Genomic DNA, 23,281 nt, shown 5'->3' on the forward strand with positions numbered 1-23,281 from the left:
TCAAGAGGTCCCAAAGCAACTCTGGCTATGAGGGACACCGTTGTGGAGGGCTCCGGATAATTTTGTCTACCTGGGATTTTTTAACATGCACCGACACTGCACAATATACGGGCCTATAGCATTTTGCCTCCATCGAAATGCGACTGCCGCGGCCAGGATTGAACCCGCGTCCTTCAGGTCAGCAGCTGAGCGCCATAACCACTGAGCCACTGCGGCGGCAGTTTATAAGAATTGTTAGGAGCTAAACTTGGTCAATGGAGAAAACAAGGTACAGAAGCCAGGGTTGTGGCAAGACGTTGGCACTGTTTGATTAGCACAGTTATGCACTAGACGCATTGTCTGTTACAATACACTCCTCTGCAGACCAGCAGGCTCCACCTCTTTGCCGCCTGTAAATAAAGCGCTTTTTTACTCATTACAGACTTGGAACAATACGTTGAGTATGTTTCTACACCACACGCAAGGACACTGATGCGAAACTATCACTAGTGTTGCGAAAAAAGGTCATGTTCCAGCTACCGTAACGGTTCAGCAACAGTTCTGTTGCTCACATAAAATGCAGACCATGCCCTCTACCGTTAGACTAGATGTAAACTTACACATAATAAGTGCATTATGCAATTGTAGATAAAACATCGTGTAGAAAAAATTCAGGGTACTAAAAATATTTGGAGAACTTTATTGCATCAACTATTTATTCCTTTGGGTAAAACTGAAGTGTGACCAGGGAGCCTGGAACAGGGGGGTAGGGGGTCGGTCGACCCCCCCAACATTTTTCCAGAGGGGGCAGCCCTCTCCCCGAGTTTCCAACTGCTTGCACTTGGACCAGATTTCAGACAATTGCAACACTTCAGTTCTAGGACTCTTTTAATGCAAATCACAATGGGGCTGAGCTACTTGGCTTCGTAGCCGGATGTAAAGTATTTCATATATGAGTAACCTAAACCAGTCATGTCCCAACAGAAGTTGACTGTCTGACCTGTGTACATGATCATGATTAGCAGAATTTAAAAAACTGCACAAACTTTTTTATGCAATTGACCACTCCTTGTGCGTAAAGCTTCCCATCTATAAAGCTTCCCATTTCAATTCGTTGCCATGAACATTTGCACCGTTTGTTCGTTCGCACTCAAAACCGCCGGCACAAGGCAGCACATTTTGTTTTGTAATGCAAGATGCGACCAGACCTATCTCTAATAATCGTGGCCACGTGCAAATGCTTGCACATTTTTCCAGATTGCTGTAGTTGCTTTTGGTTCTTTACCTAGAAGGCTCCTTGCCAGCTTTAAATTGAGCGCGGCCAAGAACTGCAGGCATTCATTTCAATGACCTCCGAGCACGCTTGTGGCTATCGCCGCCGCCGAGTCATTCAGTTCTTATTGGGCGCGAGTCAGCCCCTTAAACAGTTTCTTTTGGAAGCCTTTTTGTTGTCTTCCCGACTGCTGGGGTGTCATCACCACAACGTGACAGTTTGCATCAATCTTTGAACATTGAAAAATAAAAGCAAACAAAAAATAAAATTTATTGCGTAAATAAGCATTAAATAAATAATAAAATAAGCTCTAGGTCACCACCCCCCCCCCCCACTCAGAAAGAAGTTCCAGAGTCCCTGAGTGTGACTGCAGACTCCTACCATGTTCGGTATAGCAATATAGATGGCAAGTCTGGTATAGCAATGAAGAAAATAAAAATCTATGTAAAAACTACTTAGATATTGCAGTGAAATTTTTGTATTTAAGCATTCAGTGGACATCCCAATAAGTACGCCGAATTTCATTCCTCAATGCCGAAAAAAAAATTTAGCTCTGGTTCAACCCGGCTGAACCCAGTAAGACGAGCGAAGGTCTTTTAAGCATGGCTATATAATCTGACGCCTTTCCATATCGTAAAGATCATCAGATTCCGCTTGACGGCGACAATAAATCCTCGAAGCACTAGTTCCGGCACGTTGCTCTTCCATGGCTTTGTGTGAAGGTAAGCACACACCTCAGGATTTTATATGCCGAACGGCGCATCGCACAATTTCCGGCAATAGCGAAAGTGCCGTCGGATCCGCATAGGCAGCTGCAGCGAGTCGTGTGGCATGGCATCAGAGCCAAGCCTCCACTCCTCCTGGTTTAGAGGTCGAATTTCATAGCCACATGACCTTCAGCTTTGTACGGGAGGAGTAGAGCTTTCGCTCTAATAAAAAAATTTAATCTTTTATCCCCACACTTTTCACTACCATGCCCTCACCAAGCCAGTTTCTCGCAGGCTAGCCAGCTAGTTTTCACAAGCAAAAATTTCCTCTCTCCTCGACTTTTAGGGGAAGGCACACAGTACGTTGGAAGCCATCATAGCCGCCCCCTCACCAGTTATTTCTCTTGCCTTCCGCAACCTGGGGTATTTCAGGAGGTGCTTCCCTGAGCTCGTCAGTTTGTACGTGCATCTAGAGGCAGCCCATCGTAGTGCCTTGTGCTACGCATCAAACATTATTATGAAAACTGCGGGGCAGAGGAACATGGCCACATATGAGCAGTGTAGCACTCTCAATGTTGCTACACTCAGGTGGGACATAGCTTGTCTACCAAGCTATAAAAATTGATTTAAGCACAGGATTACAGAAAGCACTGTTTTTATTTTAGAGTTGCCCGAAAAAGTGCACCCTTTGAAAATTATTACTAATGTCACACTTGCTTCAGCAAACTGCTTTTGTTTCAATAAACAACTTGTTTCTGATGAGAAGCTGGCACTATGTTCATAAAACAGCCCTTTTTTTTTGCACACACAAAAAAAAACAGCTACTACACTGCACTCAAAACCACTGCACTTTCATAAACTGCAGAATTCCCAAAGAATGAAACGCTCACAAAAATGAAGTTATGCAGATTTATTTGAAACACTGCATACTAATATACCAAACAGGAATTTTGAAAAATCAGGGCACACTAACACACAGAAAGAGTCAAGTGTAAGGAGCAGAATGGCACATCAGAATTTAAATCTACTAGGATTCAGTCAGCTAAACCATTTGCCTTCAATAAAAACAGGCTGCAGAAGATAAATAGCATAAAATTTTTTTCAGACTTATCTTTGTCACAACGAGAATCAAGAATTTGTTCATAGCCAGTCTTCTCAAATCAAAGTCCTTCTGAATTCACAGAACACACAATACAGCAAGCAAATGCTCAATGAGCAACACCTATCGAGACTTGCCAGACTCTTATGAGACTGTCAGTATAGCCAGCAAAGAGCGTTTGACCATCAGCTGACCATGCTAACGAGATGCACTGTGGCAGTTCTGTCTTGGCATTTGGTGTCATCACTTCAGGACATAGTTCATCCACCTGGCTGTTGTCTTCCAAGTTCTATAGGGGAGACACCAAGTATGCCATAGTTACTTAACCACAGTTTCAAATGGAGTACAAACAGAAGTCCCCTACACTTACATGATTATCCTCTCTTAAAAGGGATCACTTCCAAGCTTAATTATCAATTAAACATTCTCCCTATCTTTGCCTCAGCAGCCATGCCCAAGTTGGCATATATCTCAAAAAGTGGCGCAAGTCACAAAAAAGACACTTGCATCGAACTCGTATTGCTTTCTGTCAAATGCACAACGCTGGGCCTAAGAAAAGGAAAGTGGTAACTCGGGCCTTATTCCTAGCAGACATTACGCTTCAATAAATTAGCAAAAACACCACACCTATCACGTGGCAGACATAAGACCTCCCTATTGCATACCATATCTGCACTTATATAATGGAAGCTTTTTCCTCAAACCATCTTGAGAACAGAGCTCATGTTATATCTGGGACCAAGATATGAATGTAGTGGATTTTTTGTTGCACTCCAAGAATGCTGCAGCAACCTCAACCACATGACTGGTGAGCTTGAAAAGAAGCCAACTTCAACGGAAGGGGGGGGGGGGGGGGGGGTCAATGAAGATGGAAAGGAAAGAGGTAAGAGTGAAACACGCTGTAGAATGTGGCACACGGGATGTTGAGAAAGGGAAGGCAATGCCAGAGCTGCACGGGGTCATAATCATCATCATCAGCCTGACTATGCCCACTGCAGGGCAAAGGCTTCTCCCATGTCTCTCCAATTAACCCTGTCCTTTGCCAGCTGTGCCCACCATATGGCGCAAACTTCTTAATCTCATCCGCCCACCTAACTTTCTGCCGCCTCCTGCTACGCTTGCCTTCTATTGGAATGCACTCTGTTACCCTTAAGGACCAGCGGTTATCTTGCCTTCGCATTACATGCCCTGCCCAAGCCCATCGCTTCCTCTCAATTTCGACTAGGATATCGTTAACCCGCATTTGTTCCCTCACCCACTCTGCCCACTTCCGGTGTCTTAACATTACACCTATCATTTTTCTTTCCATAGCTCGTAGCATTGTCCTTAACTTAAGCTGAACCCTTTTCATTAGCCTCCACGTTTCTGCCCCTTAGGCGAGTACCGGTAAGATACAGCTGTTGTATACTTTTCTCTTGATGGACATTGGTAAACTGCCATTCATGATCTGAAAGAGCCTGCCATATTCGCTCCACCCCATTGTTATTCTTCCTAGTTAATTCCCTCTCATGATCCGGATCAGTGGTCACTACCTGCCCTAAGTATTCCTTTAACACTTCCAGCACCTCACTAGCAATTGTGAACTGCTGTTCCCATGCTAGACTGCTGAACATTACTTTGGTTTTCTGCATGTTAATTTTTAAACCGAGCACTCTGCTCTGTCCGTCTAACTCATTGATCATGATTTGCAGTTCATCTCCTGAGTGACTCAGCAAGGCAATTTCATCAGCAAATCGCAGATTATTTAGGTATTCTTCATTAACTCTTATCCCCAGCTGTTCCCTATTCAGGCCTCGGAATACCTCCTGTAAACAGGCGGTAAATAGCATTGGCAAGATCATGTCTCCCTGCCTGACACCCTTCCTTATTGGAATTTTATTGCTGACTTTATGGAGGACTAAGGTAGCTGTGCAGTTGCTATAGATATCTTGGGTAAGGCAGCAAAAAAAAAGAGAGAGGCAAACTGATACAGGACTAGGTACGAAAACACGAAGCAGTGGTGGTACTGGCAGTAGTGACATGGCAGCCTGAGCATGCATTAACGTGTGGGAGGTTTTGCCATGTGCAATTCTGTTACATGCTTTCTCTCGTTGATCCAAACGACTCCAGATTGATGCAAATCAAAAGTATGACCATCATTCTGCTCTTGGTCTTTGTGTGCCCTACTCATAGTCCTGTGCAGGCTTCCTCTGCAGTGCAGTACAGAGTGATAAAGTCAATATTCCAGATAGTGCACAAAAACGCCACCAACTCTGTTACCGCCAACAAGTACATCACACATATGCTTGCTTTCATAGCACGTCAGTACAAGTCAGTACAGAACATCTACAAATACAGTTTCTTTTGAAAGAAGCATCATGTGCAACTAAAGTACTCACTGATGCATGTACAAAACAGCAAAAAAAAGGCGTGGCCGGGGGGGGGGGCAAGCAGTTTAATGTTACTGCAGTGCTGCTATGCATATGAGGCCCAATGTATCCACAATGATTTTAACCAGGGTTGTTTACAACAGGCAACACAAAAAATTCAAAGCTAAACTTTGTCTCATTAACTGATGATGGCAAAGTAACAGGCTCCACAGTTTGATCTCTTAGAGCACGTCTTGTGATTGATCCTGCACAAGCAAACAGAATGCTTACCCAAATCTTTATGGCAGGCCCCGTGGCTACACAAAGCCAATATCTGCTTGGACTATAGCACAATGCATTAATTATGTCCTGGTTGTCACGAACACACTTGAGCTCACTCTTCTCCAAGTCCCACAGGTTGGCTTTGCAGTCCTGGACAGTCATGGGTGAGCAAGTGATTTTTCATACTCCAGGCAAACTTACAACAAACCAAGCTGACAATGAGCACTCAGCATTGCAGGACACATTGGTCAGTCGACATAAAATGCTCCGTTACATGCTGTCATCACTGGGCAGGCCTCTTTAAGCAAGTAATAGCAATATCACCTGTCAATAACAAGGCTGAAACTTTTTACTTTCCTTATGATACTGTTCCCTCCATCTCAAACCTGGTGACATAATATAGCTACTTTCAAATGTGAATTTAAAAGTTCCCCCCACCTCCAAACGAAAAATGTTCCTTGAAAAAACCACACTGACCCCCCACACACACATCTCAAGGAAGAGAATTCAAGGAATACATGGGGCAAGTTGCACTCCTCCAACCGGGTTCCAAGAAATGATCCCCTTTAAGATTTGCCTGTAAATCCACCCCTGCTATCTTCAATAAAAAAAAATGCAACTGCAATTAGGCATAATTGAAGCAACAAGTGACAAATAAAATGTATCAGTGTGCTAAGCGAAGCTGCACAAAAGAAAATTTAATTCGGCGTCGCCATGAAACCCTATCGCCTGAAGTGCCTGTAAGCATGAGGGGAAGTATATGCCTCATTCACCGGTCATCACCTGCTGCTACAGAACTGGTTGCTCTGCAAGCAGCTTTTGCCTGTATTCCAAAGAGACGATGTACAACGTGAGTTACCTTCCCTAATTCTCAAACTGCACTGCAGTAAGTGAAGTCATCATGCACCTGTGTGCATGATGACTTCACTTACTGTTGACATTAACAGACTACACACTGATGCCTGTGGACTACACCACAGCGTTGTGCTACACTGGTTGCCTGCAGATCCCTAAGAAGAACCCTGTCCTTTTCTCTCGAAGTGATTGAGTGAGAGTTGTGCAGCACTCACAACGCACTCTGTGGTGAGACCCGGACTGTCAATACGGTCCCCTTCAGTGCACTGACCCAAGCAGCAACTTCAACATAGGCACGTAATCTGGATAGGCATGACCACACTCGCCTCCACCAGGTTTACCTTGATGTAGCATACATTAAATACTTCCTGTACAAAATCTAACGTTCCAGCAACCCACTGTGCTAAGCATATGAGAAAACTTTGTGAACACTTAATCTGCAGCTTCAGCTGTTTTACCAAGTCACGCATAATGAAATCTAAAGTATGGCAAAATCTCTTCTGGTCAGGGAATGAGTTCATTTTGCACAGTGAAAGGTTAACACCGACCAAAGGTTTCGGTCAGTAGATGACTACGTTTCAGCTTCCATACGAAAGCCTTGTTCACTGTGTAATAAGCTTAAGAAGCGCAGTTTAAAGGGACACTGAGGAGAAATTGAAGTTGGCTTGTATCGATAGAATACCAGCTCCTGATCACAAAAACGCCGCTCTTACTAAAAACAAAGCTCTTGTAAGGTAGAAAATAAACCAAAATACAGGTATCGCCACCACAGGCCAATCTCGCAAGTGGTGACGTCATAGGACAAGAGACGCCACCTTGGAGGAATTTTCCTTCCTACATGGGGATGCGAATCTCTGAGGCTGACAAAGGAAGGTTGCGCGGTTCAATAATGAAGTAAGTTTTGTTTTAAAACCGATAGTGCACTTTTATCAGACAAAGAAGGCAGACAAAAGACAACGTGAATTTCGGAAGCAAAGAAAACCATTGCTTGGCGGCACCACAGGCGGCCAGGAGAGTTTCGATTTACTATGGCACTTCACGTCTATGAGCTTTGCGTGCCCCATGGTTTTGTTTTTGACGCGCCTCGATTTACAAGCGTCAAACAGCAGAGGAACTCCAAGTGCCCCTTCAAGTGCTGGTTAACCTTTGAAGGAGCCTGTTAAGGCTTGTCAGGTGATCGCCACGGTCGACGAAAAACTATGATGGCACGATGGTCGGTGATCGTACAAGGCAGTTCGCAGTATAAAGAGCACTTGTGTCTTCGCACGCTCGCCCGGCGAAACATTCCCGGCTGTGCCAGTCAACTTCAAACTACTTAACGGAAATTGTTTATTAGGGACGGGAGACAAGGTACATGGCAGTTAAGAAAAATTGCTGATGGCCTAGCTCTGTTAGGTGAAGATATACGTAGCGAAAGCGCGGAGGTTTCTGCATCGGAGGAGTGCATTCACTAGATGCGCCTTTATTGATGGTAATACCTTGAGCCGTTGTGGCGGGGTGTAGCGTCTCCGCCTCAAATGCCAAAGGTCCTGGTTCGATTCCGAGCCTCGGCACAGGATTTTTTTTTTTATTCAGTGAGTGGGCGGGGTTTCAGTGGCTCCCATTGATGCCACCACCGAATACGTTAGTTAGCGGTTAAGCGCAGGCTCTGTTAAGGCGCGTTTATGCTCCGGCGTAACGCGCGGGCGCGCGCTGCTTGGCGACGTCACGTCAGCCAAAGCGAGGCCCTCTATACTCCACCTGCGCTTGACCGTCGACGCGTTCGGCGGCTTCGGCGCACTCTGACCGCACTGACGGAAACTTGGAGCATGTCTCTACTTCGCTCCGAGTGCGCCAGCCGCCGCTGGCCCGGCCAGACTGATTCGGCTCCGCGGCGAGGTGCGCATTGTGACGTAATTCAATAGCTTCGGCAGTTGGGCGGAGCCGTTCTTTTCGAGCTCTCGCTAATTTAATCCATTCACAGTAAACATCTGACGGTACATGCAAGTGGGCGAGAGAGCCCAATCCAGTGGACCCCGTACCTCCGGAAACGCGCGGAAGCCATTAAAGCGTTGTGCGTCGACTTTACTTTCAAGCCGCCAACTTTAAACGCGAGCGCCCTTGAGCACCCATCCGTTTTTCGTGGCAAAAAAACAAATAAATCACCTGGCCCTTGCAACCGTGAGAGACCTCAACGCCGCCTGCTGCACTGTGCAACCGCGCCGTTCAAGGAATCACAATCCGTTGGCCCCAAAGCCCCGGCCAGCCTCCGATGGGTGCGACGTGTCAACCTTGTCCTGGCCCCTCACGACTCCCCGCACTGGGGTTATGATATTTAGCTTGCAACGGCTGCTCACAGCGGAAGGGGGAAACGACTCGCCGGCGCCTAACCTAACCGTGCTCCCTCAAAAGCATCGCATTCTTTGTGGGGCTGAGGTCGCTGAAATGCAGGCCGGAGTTTTTGCTAGAACTACGTCGTAGGGTTCGGGATCCATCGTAACGCTGGCAAGACACCGGTGCAAATGTAAACGAAGCGACAGTAGCGACCCCCGATAGATGCCTTCAACGTGCGGCGGCGGTAGCCTTCATTTCGGCAGCTGCTAGACTGCACCACTAGCCACCAGAAATCACGGAGTCTGCGTTTATGTCGCGTTTCACGTCACCCCGTCCTATGATGTCATAGGAGTTCTCCGTGACGTCATAACAGTTCTCGAGTTTGAATCGGAGCGACGGGAAAAACTTTTTCAACTTCAAATCCAAATTTCCTTGAAATAAATGCATCTTTCGCTCTCGGACAAGCGGCAACAAAGCCATGAAATGCTGAACTATCAGATTTTGCTAACAAAAAAAATCTGATAGAGTTCTCCTCAGTGTCCCTTTAAATATGTTTCAATAGTCATTCAAGACATCTTGCATACGTTGATGGTAGATTACATCCATTGCAATTAAGTGCTTTCTTTGTATACCAAATCACCAGTGACTTAAGGTATTGCCATGAAAGGCCACTTCTTGGCGATGACGAAAGCCTCTTCCCAGCAGATTTGATGTTCTGCCGATACGGCATGCTCAGCAAGCATGCTAGAAACAACTTTGTTTTTCAGATCCTTCACGTGCTCTTTTAATTGCCTTTCAAAATTCCTGCTCTCGTCTAAGTAAAAAAAAATCGCACCCAGCGCGGGATATCTTGTGCACGACACCTGGAAATCTTTCTTTTCTTAGTTTGTCTTTGACTTTCACTAGTTCGCGCCGCAACTTGTTGCGGGCGGGAATGTGGGCAACGTGCACATCGTATGCACTCAGGACATGTCCCACCGCTTAACTTATGCCAGGTACATAAGGTATAGTGGCACATGATCACCATCCGGCTTCACCGGCTGCAACGAGCAGCGCTCCATGGAATCCACCAAATTCTAGGGGTAGCCACTACTACTTAATTTTGTGGATTCCGTGGAGCGCCGCTCGGGTCACGGCTCCTGTGCACACATGAACACTGCACACAGACCACAACGTTCTATACTAAATAAACTGCTCATGGCTTGACAGTAAACTTACACAAGGCAGCAGCTACAGGCACTCACCTTGCCACCTGAAGCGCAAAGTGTACCATCAGGAGACACAGTGACAGTATTGAGGTAGCCACAATGGCTGTACTCAGCACGCATCCTGCAGTTTGCTAGATTCCACACCTTCACTTTCCAGTCCCAGCCACAGGAGACAACCGTGGGGTCCCCAGGTGTAGGTGAGAAGCGTACACAAGACACCCAATCTTCATGCTGACTATCCTGAAAAAACACACACACAACTCTGTGTAGGCTAGCTACAACTGGCTATACATCTTATTAAAGGCATGCTGTGTGAGGCTTTTCAAAAGCTACACTAGGGTACTGGCCAAGTATGAAGCAAGTTATTACGAACTGAAACAGGCATAACAAAGGAACACAGCCACACATAACTGGCTACTATCATCTTTCACCAATTTTCTCAGCAAGCATTATCAGGAACCCATGAAAGAAAGGAATGTTTTTCAAGTGAAGGCTGGCATACAGCAACCACATTCATTTATTGGTACGGTAATCACTCTCATGAAAATCAACAGATATCTTAACACTCGTACCAGCACCAAAAAAAGGCAAGCACCCGGGAAGAGCTTGGTTGCTTTTTCACTTTCTTTGGCACCATTTTTAATAAAACATTAAAAAGAAAATAACTAGTTAAATTATTTATAAAGTATATATTGCTATCATGCCAACCATATAACATATAATCGTATATACACGTTAAGGTCGTTGAAATGCAAGCATAACTTAACCTTAACCCAACTTAACTGCAACGTTTAATGCGCATTTCTTCTCCACGATTATTAGATAACAATAAAGGCTTCTTGTAACTGTCGTTTCAAAAATGCCAGATTGCCTCAGTAATGCAATTCTACACATCTCTCATGGTTAGTTCTAACTGGTCATGTAGGACTGCATCTTGCTACTTTTGTGCTTTGCGTTTCTGTTCCCTGTTAGTCTGCCCTAGCAGTCAACTGTACTGTTGGCAGTTCACAATAAATAAAATAATGGTGTTGTATGTGGGGTTTAACATCCCAAAGCTGCATGTGGAATTCGAGAGACACCGTAGTGAAGGGCTGCAGATAAAAATCAATCAACTAGAGGTTCCTTAAGATGCATTGACACTGCATGGCACACGGTCATTTATGCATTTTGCTTCGATCAAAATGTGGCCACGGTGGCTGGGATATGATTTGCTGACCTTGGGATCAGCAACCAAGTACCACAGCCACTGAGCCAACATGAATAAAATAAGTACTGCATACTATTCATATAATATGCTATAAAAGGTGTAAAAGGTGCTCTGTACTTGTTCTCAAAAGGTACAGTCGGGGACAAAAGTCTCTAGACCACATGATACACAAATGAAGCCGATAGCTCTAATATTAGCCACAGGTTGGAGACCACACTTGCAGAGGTAAAAGACAAGTCTTTTCTTTCACCTTCACAAGTATGAACTCCAGCTGGAGGCTAATAGTAGAGCTACCTGTTTCATTTACAGATCAAGCAGTCTAGACTTTTGCCCCTGACTCTACTTTTTCCCCCGGCTATATACGTGTGAACAGAATAAAAAAAAATTAACTCAAATGTTACCCCGTACTCTATTAGAGCCCAAAAATGCTGTTCTTCAACAACTACAGAAATAAAAAAAGGTATTCCTTTACAAGAAAGGTTTCTAAGCTTTGGTTGTGCAAGTTACTTTTGTATTGTCCACACTATTACTGTTAGTGTTAAAGAAGTCTACTCTCAATGCACTACAGTAAAATGGCAGGATGGTGGTCCTCACAACATTAAACAGGCAGGGCATATGCATAACAGAAAAAAATGAAATATTAATTGTGGGATTAACATCCTGAAGCAACACTTAGGCTATTAGAGATGCGTAGTGGAGGGGTTCAGATTAATTTAGATCATCTGGGGTTTTTTAGACACCACCTGCTGGCATCGCACAGCATGCAGGCATTTTTGTATTTTGCTTCCATCGAAATATGGTTGCCACAGCCGGGATCGAACTTGTGACCTTGGGATCAGCAGCCGAATGCCAAAACCACTCTGCCACCACGGCGAGTAAAAGGAATGAAAAATTTAACACATGGCTTCCTACTAATAAATTGTGACATATGAAAGCTTTTTTGCTGTAGTGAACGCCTCTTTTCTGTGAGCTTCATAAGGCTTTAATTCATTACCAAGTTAATCCCAAAAAGGTAACATAAAACACATACAAATGTATTCACTACAGCAAAAAGGGCACAGAGAACAAGTAGAACTAGAGAAGAAACTTCCTCACATGCACTAACGGAGTATAAGCACCAGAAAGAAAGAAAGAAAGCATCAACAAAGCCTAAACAGAAATGCTTAAAAGCCTCTGAGCTCACTCATAATTTGCTACATATCAGGTCACCATTACTAGAGACGCATAGATATCCATTAAGATTTCCAAATTACGAATGAAATAGCAGCCTATTAATATTAAATACACTGTAATCACAGGACGGCTTAAATATTCTTCAGTAGAGTTAGTTCTTGGGCTAGTTGGTATTGTTGATTGAAGTTCATAGTTCTTCAGCGCAACGGCACGTTTTTAGCCAAGGAAAAGAAGACAGAAGACAGAAAAGAAGAAGGACGAACAAGGACGAACACAGCGCTGACTTACAACTGTTTATTCAGAGTCACACACACAGCTTAAATACTTCAGCCCCTCGGAAGCTAGGCCAGTTGGCCCGACGCATCACAGGTGATGACAAGAAACCTGGGTGTAAAAAGAGGCACGGGAACCGCTTTGCGGAATGCGCCACAGGCGTTGTGTACGAAATTCCCTTGACGTGTGGCAAGTCCTACATAGGGCAAACGGGGCGCTGCGTCAACGACCGTCTCAGGGAACATGAAAGAGATTTAAGGAATAGGGAAGGTGCTAACCTTGTTGAGCACTGCGCAACTTGCAAAGATTGCACACCGATGTTTTCGGCAGTGAGGATTCTAAGCAGAAGCAAATTAAAAACAACCCGTGAAACGATAGAGGCATACTATATTAAAAAAGCTGGGTCAGAGTGTGTCAGCGATACCTCAGTCATTCTGTATAATACAGAAAAGGCGTTCCTGTCAAAGTTTCTGCGATAAAGATATGATGAGATTGTTTTTCCTATTTTTCCCCTTTTTTGGTTCTTTTACGGTGTGCGCCTGCGCTGGTCTGAGAGTATTTAAGCTGTGTGTGTGACTCTGAATAAACAGTTGTAAGTCAGCGCTGTGTTCGTCCTTGTTCGTCCTTCTTCTTTTCTGTCTTCTGTCTTCTTTTCCTTGGCTAAAAACGTGCCGTTGCGCTGAAGAACTATGAACTTCAATCTTCAAACAGCCAAAATGGCACAGGTGGGGCATATGCCTTTATTGGTGTTTAAATGTCCCAGAAAAGTGCTTTTGCTGGTTATAAGAAATGCCTTATGAGCAAAGCACCGTAAATGTGCCAATTCCAAAAGAATATTACTTGAGCGCAGAACAAAAGCAGAAAAATTATGAGTGCCATATTCAGCCTTTGCCATTTCTTTTGAATCGAATAATCTCTTTTCCCTTCGCCCTCAAAAGAATGCAAGCTGCATTTCCACTTTGTGCAACAAACCATAAAAGCTAAAGTGCAGTAGAAGCACAGAAATTCCCTGCTTGTTGTGTTTGGTTGGCTCATAAATATTTTTAAGGGGTCCTGAAATTAACTTGACATTCATATTATAATGCATGTGATCAGTAAAGGAGGTTGTGGTGAGCATTCAAATCAAGTTTAACTCTTTCCTTACTATGAGAAAAATGGAAGTCTTCCGAAGGTTCTTTTTAGTATCATTTTTTGTTGAAAATAATACGAAGTTACAATAACATCCAACATAAAAAATGAGGCTATATAACTACCTATTCCTATAATATGCACTTGATATGAAAACATTACACTGTAATTTACAATTTTGTAAAAAACAAAACTTGATGAAAATAAAGTAAATCGTTATGCTGATAATTGGAAAATAAATTAACCTTAAAATTACCAAATATTTAAAATGTGTGTTTTTGTATATTCTGATCTACCAGAGAGTTTCAATCTTTCTGTTCATAGCAGTCATAGGACTACTATGCAGACTCTTCACCAAGGCGGTGCTGATGCCCGTGCGCACATTGTCTCTCATCCGCATGCGCTGCTTTCGCTAGAGTGCTGGCTATATCTGGTCACACGTTTTTAAAGCAAAAACCTTATATGGCTCATTAGCAATGGAACCTGTCGTCATTGTCAGCATCCAGGAAAAAGAGGTCCACAAAAACCCCAATGACGTCATCAGCAAAAAAAAAAAAAAAGTTTCTACCAAAGGTGCGGAGAATTGAAACAAGGACCTGCAGGTTGCAAAGCGAGCACAGAACCCATGGGCCACAAAACCACAAACCAAGTTGCTTCTTTGCGAATAAAGGTGAATTTAGTGTATACATTTCCTATGCTAATGAGTAGGTGCGTCATTCGAAAAGACGGAAAAAGTATAAATTAAAAAATGAATGTAAAAATGAATGTTTTTGCCTTCAAAGCATGGAAGCGATCTTAAGTGCTTTCCGTAATTTATTCTTGCTTTGTAGACGCGAGGCGAAAGCATGGCAAATACAAGGAGCACAGACTCATTAGTCATGAAAAGTAAATTCACTAGTAATTAATTACTGCTCCAAAGTAATTTTATTACATTACTAAATTACGAGCCAAGAAAAGCAATGAATTAGGTTAAAATTACCGAGAAAAGTAATTTTGTCACATTAAATTACTGCCACATCTGGTCCTCATACCCGTTCTGGTGCAGTGGTGCAGCAGTTAAGCGATGTGCCACTGCCCTGCTATGGCAGGTGCTCCCAGTGGTGGGCCTTGTGCAACCCAGGTTTTTCTTCCCGAGCGACCATTAATTAATTTAACTGCTACCTGCCACGGTGGGCAGTTTGCTCACTATTCCATGGGCAGGTTGTGATGACGACGCAAGGTCATGCGACCTAGGTGGCCCACCTGTCTCGTAGGTTGCTCTCTGAGGACCACCTGCAAGAGCCACGCCCGTGATTTTTCGCTCACAACGCCGACGCCGATGCTAACAACGGATTTTGTGGTAACGGGGCCTTTAAACTACTGGGGTAAAATCACAAAACTGCTTATAACTCAAACTCTAATTGTGCCACTCAGACTAACTGCATATTTGGACTCTCCATAAAAAAACACCCTTAGAGTGATTTTATTAAGAATCCTACTTCAAATAAAAAATTGTTCTGAGACCCGCATCCCCACTTAAGCGACATCATTTCATTTTGCCTTCACTATGAACAAGGCTCCTCCGTCGAAACTGAAACGTCAGCTCTTTTTACCTTTCTGTCAGCATTGTTTTGATTTCTTTAAATAAGCTTCACTTGTGCCTCCTTGGCATCACTAACAGCCTGTCCTATTCACTATCAGACAAGGACAACATCACATCCCTCTCATCTGGGAAGCCACCATCTTACTGAAGTAGAGGTACCTAGAGTCTAGCCTGGCCTCAGCCACTGTGGGGAAATGTTCACTCATGGACATAACTGTCTGCTGTGTTTGGATAGTTGTCACTTAGATAGTTCAATGGTTTGACAGTCTGGTATTGTATCGACAAAACATTTATTAAATATGGCCATTTTAGCCAATAATAGGCCCTATATGGTGATGCTGTTTCCAGCATGGATGCAATACTACAATTGTCATAGGGTGAAGTATTACGTGTTACCATATTTTCCAGAGTATAAGTCGTGTTTTTTTTCTGAATTTTTCGTTGGTGCGTCTTACACAACAGTGCACCTTCTACAACGATGTGGTATATGGCAAAAAAATGACACGCCACAGTGCACCATCTTTTGCCATGCCCAGTAACTATGTTTGAAAAGAAAATCAATGCGTAAAAGAGAAAAAAAGAGGTCGATACGTAGCATAATCCGTGTTCTGCTACCATGATCCACTTCCTGGAGACGCAGCTGCACCTTCGCAATGGCAGGTGTGCGCTCCTCGAGGCCAACTGTGCATACACAGCTAGCGCCCCGCCAAAGCGGGTCAACGTATGCAACACGGGTTACAGTAGCACAACATGGGTCACAGTAGCAGAATATCTCTTTTTTTTTTTTGATGTTACCCGATGGGTAAAACCACATAATCTCATCCCAATCGGACTGGATGTGGCAGTGGCACATGCTTACAGAGGGCTGCTTAACAAAATTCATATTTGCACACGGGAAAATGGGAAATGCAAATACAATTCAGTACACACTTCCTCACTCTCAGATTTTCTTCCACATGATGCATGTCATGTCCGTAAAACATGTTCTGCATTCTTACCACGGCTCCCAAGTGAAATTTTAGTCTACTACTAGTCAATTAGTCATACTCTGTTAGCTTGCAGAGTGGTTAAGTGCTTTCAGCATCATTTTTATTGAATATAACATAATAACTCAAGTGGCAGGTAAACCATTCTCTTCAGTTGGCTTGCAGAGTGATTAAGTGCTTTCTGCACAACTTTTATCGACTAACCATCGCAACTCAAGTGGTAGATAAATCATTCTCTTTGGAGTAATTACGTATTATCTACATCAAAGTCCGGGCAAGGAGCTAAAAGGAAAGCTATATAGCTTGCATAAAGCTCCACAGTGAAGAGTCACTGACCAATTTAACCTTACAGAACTGCTAGCCATCGTGGCAGCTTAATTATTACAGTGACTACGACAGAGAAGCAATGGTCACGAATGCAGCCTCTTTTTTTTTTCACTTTTCTTTTACTTTTTTTTTAGCAACAAAGATATAAGAAATACTAGAGCTTTGCTCTATATCAACATAATCATGCTTGAGTGAACTTTAATGAGACATTACTCCCTTGATTGAAATCTACTCTCCCTTCTGGAATTTCCTCACCATATCAGACTTATATAGTTGCCACTTTGAACTGTTGATCCATTCAGCAACACCCTGCCAAATGCTATTTGTTCTGATTAACTTGGTCAGTAGAATGACTCTCTTGAAGGGGCAGCGGTTTCAAGTTCAAGAGGATTCACATTTTTTTTTCAAATCAGAGGATATGAGATAGTTTTACATATTTCCTCTGTAGCTGTATAACTGCGCTCTGGTGAACGTTAACCGTTCTCTTTAATTGAAAGCTACTTCATACTAGGGAACTCCCCTAGGATTATTAAACTAAAATGGTTCTCTGCTGGTGAATGGTTAAATAAAATTTAAAAGCATAGTGTTTATCTCTCATGCTTCCATTCACCACATTTGTGCCAGGAATTTACTGCCTTTAAACAAAATCAACTACTGCTGGACTAACACATGTTCTGACTAGAAGTGCTATGACAACTGCCCAACAGTTACACTGTACACTGGACACAGAGGAACAAAGCCTAATGTTTATCCAGGCTTGGTATGGGCATTTATGACGACATCGCCTGAAGAAAATAACTGCAGCACGCTTATACATGCAGGTTGCAGGTTATGGAAATATGAACCGAGCAGCAAATCAGAAACCTGAAAGGCAGCTACTTCATTAGATTTTTTTTTCTTTGGAGGGGGGGGGGGGGGGGGGTCTTAGTGAGTGGCATACAAATGCAGTACAGCTCAAGGCTCATGTGTGGTCATAGAATCAACCTCAATTAGAAGATGATGAAAGCACAAACTTTAGTTGATTTCTGACTCCAGCATAGGATGAGCAGAGCCCACTGCTCTTCTTTCACACACACCAGCAACAAAACAATGGTGACATGCCAGCCTTTTCACCCACACTGCGACCACTTCCCTCCCTACTAAAGCAGTTTATACACACAGCTTGCGCGGACGTCACAGCAACTGCCATGGTGAACCAGGAGAACTGCAAGAAGGTGCTCATTTCCACTCATCGAAACCGTTATCCACTCAACGAAACCTGCTCTGACCTGCCCTGTCGAAGTTCTGCGTGGTTCACCATCATGGTGCCTATGACATCAGGTGCAAGCTATCTATTCTATAGACACAATACAGCTTTTCAGCTAGGGCTCTCTGATCCTTTTGGAGAAATGCTAAAACCAGCAGGCATGTTCACATCAAGGAACTTCATGCATCATAGCATTAGAGGGAATGCAAGTGCACTCACTTGTTAAAGTGTATTGCAGGGGAAGGCACAACAGCAATAGGATGCAGCAGCCAGGTCATTAGAAAACCAGATGGGGAAGCAACTGTGAAACAGGATGTAGTAACAAATTCATGCCAGGAAGGGCACTGCAGCAACTTTTTATGAAACAGGCTAACATGATATCGTCACTAAAAATACCTGCTCTCCAAAACGCCACAATTCACAAAGCATACATGCAACCAGCTGAGCTACAAACACAAGTGATGGTCAAAACCTGACAAATTTATGCAGATAAGAATGCCGATGTATAGTCCTTCATAATATTTGAGCATCCTCATGTATTAATAAGGATTATACATCTGGTTATACATAACACTACAACGGAATGTGCTTCACCATGCAACTAAATGCAATGCAAATAAATAAAGAATTTAGCTGTAATCCTCAGCGTGAATCTGCTGCTAATGCAATGAATAAGGCAGAATGGTGGCACTCAATTTTACCTTGATGGTATACTTGCACTCTGCCAAGGTGTTCCAAAGTTTGATTGTTTTGTCCCTTGATCCTGACACAATCTGTCGATTGTCTGCTGAAAACGCTGTGCTGAGGACATCTTTTTCGTGACCTTCGAAGCGACGGGTAGCAGACCCCCTGCAAGAGCATACGCAGGCGTTCACGGTGGCTAGTGGATTAATGATTTAGTAAAAAGTTATAGAGCACAGACAACTGCAGGGAGTCGGCACACAAACACGAGCGCTTCTGTATTGTGTGCGTCTTCATGTGGTTGTCTACGTTTGCGCTATAACTTTTTACTAAATCTTTATGCACCAACTCGCCCAAAAAGAAGTTTTAGCAGGCAAAGAATGCGATAGAAAACATTAGTCACGTGGCTCACTTACACGGCGAGATCCCAAAGGCGCAGAGTTTTATCCCACGAGCTGGAGAGTGCGTACTGACCATCACAGGACATTACAACGTCGGTGACAAAATGGCCGTGCCCTTTCAACCGCTTTCTTGGGATACCGTAATTGATATCGTCACGGGTAAGTTTCCAGAGGATCAATGTTTTATCTGCAAACAGCAATAAAACTGTAGCAGCTACCTACACGCATCAAGTACTTCCATGAGGTCCACACATGCCGATAAAACTGCTGAAGACCTCCATCGTATCAGGACTATCTGTGTTAATTAGATCACATTCCAAAGCAAATAAGTTACCACACCTCGAGATGATGAAAGGAGCGTATCGGGGAACTTTGGATTGGAAGCGATTTGCGTCACCCATCCATTATGGCCCCGCAGGGTGCCTCGTAAATGTAGTTGCTCAGTCATAACGTTAGACAAGACCGAGATTCAAAGGGATGTGCAGGCTGAACTATAGGCGCGAAAGCCGCACCAGCACTTTCTAAACTATTCCGCAGCTCTCGGCCGCCGAGACTACCGCCATGTTAAGACATATGACGCAGGTGACGACGGTGGAGGAAGATGGTTGCCAGGTGGGCGGTTGGGCCAGTTGTACGAGTAGTGCGAACAGCATGGGCCAGTGGTTCGCCACCGCCATGGCCTAGGCATATGGTTGATATGGCCTAGAATAATGTGTTCCTATATATGATCCCGCATAATACAAGAACACTAGAGCGCCTACCTAGCCTGCGGTGCTAGCGGCCGCACCAAACTCCGCGGGAAATTTTGATTTGCTAGTAGTGGTCGGAGGAATGTTACCCAAGATACGATTTTCTACATCAAGCGTGCGTATCTCTTCTCGCATAGATCAACTGCAGTGATCGCTGCCACTGCACTGATCTGAAGACAGCTGTCGATAAAGTTCCGAATTAAATGATTTTTCAAGAACCCAACAATAATTGACCTAGCTGCTTTGACCCCCACAACCAGAGAGCTCAGAAATCCCTTCTGAAGGAAATTTATACTGCCCGTCCAAGGGAGTTTTGCTCATCGGGATGTGGTCACGTACTCAGGACGTCTATGCGTTGTGTTTCAGTGTACCTCTTATTGTTCACTGTACTTGTGCGGTGAGGGGACTACTCTCGCGGTGGTTGCGGAGAGCGTCCGATTAATTAGGAGGTTAATTTCGGAAAGGGCGTCTCTACATAATGTAGAGCTGCCGTGTTTCGATGGAAAACGCAAAGGCGCTCCCGTGTGCTGTGCGATGTCAGCGCGCGTTAAATATCCCCAGGCGATCGAAATTATTCCGGAACCCTTCACTATTCGGCGCCTCATGTTAGCACAATATATGGCACAAAATTTGTGCCCTTTGTGAATCCGTCATTTTTTACTTTTGCACGTCACCCTAACCATCTGCGGCTACCCTCTCATGTTTCCCTTCCCTTGGTAACAGTGGCGTAGCCAGAAATATTTTTCAAGGGGTGTTATACGTCGCCGGTAAAGAAAAAAAAGAAAGGGCATGCGCTCAAACAATATCTTTGCATTGGCGTTTTGCGGGAATTTGCAGTTACAGTCGCACTTTTAGTCTAGCGCATGCAAACGGAAGCGCAACGATAACTTCACCTTAATGGTTTTTAGAACAGGACCCATTTTCTTCAACAAACCGACATTTATTTTCGGTTCTAATATATCGATGCGGTGTGTAAATAGCATGGGCGAAAAAGAGGCCGAAAGGAGGGGCCATGCAGAGTTCAAAAAATTTGTGTGTGTGTGGGGGGGGGGGGTCTATAGCTACGCCCCTGCTTGATAATCACAAAATCAAAGCAATGCGTGGCCGTTAATTAAAATATACCGCGTGTTCTGCACGTATTCATCAGTACGGGTTGAAAAAATTCTCCTGCGCGGCTCAATTACAATTGTAGCTTATGATAGTCTGTGTTTTTCGATAACTAATTTAACTATCGTTACTACGCCATTTGCATCGGAACCATCGGATTCGAAACGCGATTTCAGTGCTAAAAGGGCCCCCGATCGGTGCTGCGGTTGTTTAGGCAGTCCACTTTAGTTTCTTGCGTAGTTTGTGTTTTTTTACCATACGACAACAATTTTTGAAACGCGCTTGAAGTCGAGGTTCAGGCTCGCGGGGCGCCGTCAGCCGCAGGGACGGCACGCGCTCGGAAAAATCCCGCTTCGCCACATTCGATCTGCTACATCTGCAGCAGATTTTTTCGATGCATCAAGCAGCAGCGGCTCTGACGATTGGTTTGGCTTTATGGGGTTTAACGCGCCGTAGTGGAAGGCTCCAGATAATTTCGTCCAGCTGGGGCTCTTTATCACGCACTTACATCGGACAGCAGGGCCTCTAGCATTTCGCCGCCATTGAAATACGACCGCCATGGCAGGGATCGAATCCACGTCTTTCGGGCCAGCAGCCGAGCACTGAGCCACCGCAGCGGCTTCCTTTGACGATAATATTGCGTCGTCGGATTTTGATTCCGACGAAGAAACTACACAATATAAGCATATATGTACGAACGTGGGCACCTGTCCGCCCGTATAGCTTCATTTTGCGCTTCTTGACGTCTTCTTGTTCGTTCCTGCAGCCGGTTTACGCATTGCACCGATGTCATGAACGATATTTCTGGTTTCTGTAGTGTCTTGATCAATACGTGGGCTCCCTCAATGGTCGCGCAGCGGTGGCGCGAAAGGACGAACGCGTTATATCCACCGTGCAGCGAGGAACACGAATGCCAAATGAACAGCAGTGACGCGGATAAAGGTTCGCGCGAAGAACGCTGCAGGACGAGTACCGGATGACGATGGGAGGTCCACAGGCTACTTACGCATAGCGGTGGCCCGAAGGGCGAGCGCAGGAAGGCACAAGCCGCCCCGCAGCGGAGAAGCCGGAGAAGCGACGTACAGAGTCGACCACACTTGTCTAGAGCGCTCGAGAGGTGCCGTCCGGGGGGAATAAAGCGACATTCTAAAGCAGGTATTGACTTTCTCTGAAAATGCTTGCGCTGGAGAGCAGCCGAATAGACACGTGAACCGCACAGGCATCAGCACCTTAACGCTAGCAAACAGCAGTTGCGAAAAGATTTCACTTCATTTGCTCCGCAGCACACCGCCCGAGCGCTCTATACAAGTGTGATCAACTCTGTACGTGGGATCCCCTGGTGAAACGCGGCAGAGTTGCGGTAAGGGTTTCGTGCGAACACAGATGCCCCCAAAGTTAGCATCATGATGAGGAACCTTCACATCATATAAATCAGGCTTGGTGCAGGAATTCTGAAGAGGACAGGCGTACACCGTGGAGGTCGCAAAGATGGCGGGGCCGCCGCCGCCTGCCAGCGTCGAGACAAGCAGCTGCATGCCCACTGAGAAAAACACAGAGCCGAAACAGTCCGCCAGAATTTGATGCGCCTTTCTGCAGAAACTCTGTCGTCTATTATCTGTCTTAAAGAGGGCAGTTATAGAACCCGTCTTCAACCCCGTACACCACAAGCCCGAAAAGCCCACCAAAATGGAGTGCTTTGCCATCAAAACTTCTGTAGTCTAGAGCGTGTTCCGCAATTAAACGCGCGCCGTAGAATGAACCTCAGAGCTAAACCGGCGAATTGTTCTAGTTCAAATTTCGCACAGAAATATCATAATTTCTTTGCCGCATTTGTTCAGGGTATTTGTAATCAATAAGATAAAGTCGGGTATTTGCAACGTCTGCGGCGACGACGAAACGAATCGGTTCGTTCTCAGCGACTGCACCAGTGGCGCCCATCTCCTTTGTCGGCCGTGGGGATTCGGCAAAGAAGGCGGGGGAGTTTTGCCGGAGGAAAAACTTTATTAGACCGAAGGGTGTTTAGGGAGGTTTGATGATGCTGTACCATGAAAGCCTTCAAACTTAGTGCAGTTTTGGCCGAAGTAAGCTTTCGAATCCCGGCGGTAAAAGATCTCTTGAGAGCGTTTATTCCGGTATGAAATCCCTTTTATCTCTAAAATAAACGTTTTGAAGATCTTGCGTGCTACCTGGGTAGTGGCGTAGTCTAATGTTCAGCAGCCGTGCAGTGGAGCACGCCAGGCCTCCCGAGAAAATGGTGAGAAATAAGTACAGTAGAACCTCACTGTTCCGTTGTTTATCAGGTCTGCGGAAAGAAAAAAAAAATGGTTGCAGTTTAGCTCAGCTAAGCGTGGTTATGC

The 23,281-nt window shown here is 44.7% G+C and overlaps 1 protein-coding gene across 4 annotated transcripts; it reads right to left on the reverse strand.

The window, feature by feature from the left end:
• Positions 1 to 2,854: 2,854 nt before the first annotated feature.
• LOC144115127 (small ribosomal subunit protein RACK1-like) lies at positions 2,855 to 22,204 on the reverse strand. Of its 4 annotated transcripts, none has more exons than XM_077649296.1 (6): positions 21,931 to 22,204; positions 19,084 to 19,255; positions 18,688 to 18,835; positions 10,101 to 10,304; positions 5,698 to 5,838; positions 2,855 to 3,347 (listed from the first exon to the last, which is right to left on the reverse strand). In XM_077649296.1, the coding sequence occupies exons 1-6, from the start codon at positions 22,145 to 22,147 to the stop codon at positions 3,168 to 3,170; spliced, it is 1,062 nt and encodes a 353-aa protein (XP_077505422.1). In that variant the 5' UTR covers positions 22,148 to 22,204; the 3' UTR covers positions 2,855 to 3,167. The 4 variants fall into 4 exon arrangements, with proteins under 4 accessions (XP_077505422.1, XP_077505424.1, XP_077505423.1 ...); XM_077649298.1 differs by lacking the exon at positions 21,931 to 22,204 and adding an exon at positions 19,830 to 19,917; XM_077649297.1 differs by lacking the exon at positions 21,931 to 22,204 and adding an exon at positions 19,408 to 19,737.
• Positions 22,205 to 23,281: the final 1,077 nt, after the last annotated feature.

Source organism: Amblyomma americanum, chromosome 1 (genome assembly GCF_052857255.1).
Source record: "Amblyomma americanum isolate KBUSLIRL-KWMA chromosome 1, ASM5285725v1, whole genome shotgun sequence".
Taxonomy (NCBI): Eukaryota; Metazoa; Arthropoda; class Arachnida; order Ixodida; family Ixodidae; genus Amblyomma; species Amblyomma americanum.

Excerpts from the sequence above, each read along its gene's own strand:
- LOC144115127 (XM_077649296.1), bottom strand. The coding sequence starts at position 22,147 with ATGCCTGTGCGGTTCACGTGTCTATTCGGCTGCTCTCCAGCGCAAGCA. Across the intron at positions 10,305-18,687 it reads AGTGCAAGTATACCATCAAG|GATAGTCAGCATGAAGATTG; the intron begins GTAAAATTGAGT and ends GTGTTTTTTCAG. Across the intron at positions 3,348-5,697 it reads GGCCTGCCATAAAGATTTGG|AACTTGGAAGACAACAGCCA; the intron begins GTAAGCATTCTG and ends TCTCCCCTATAG.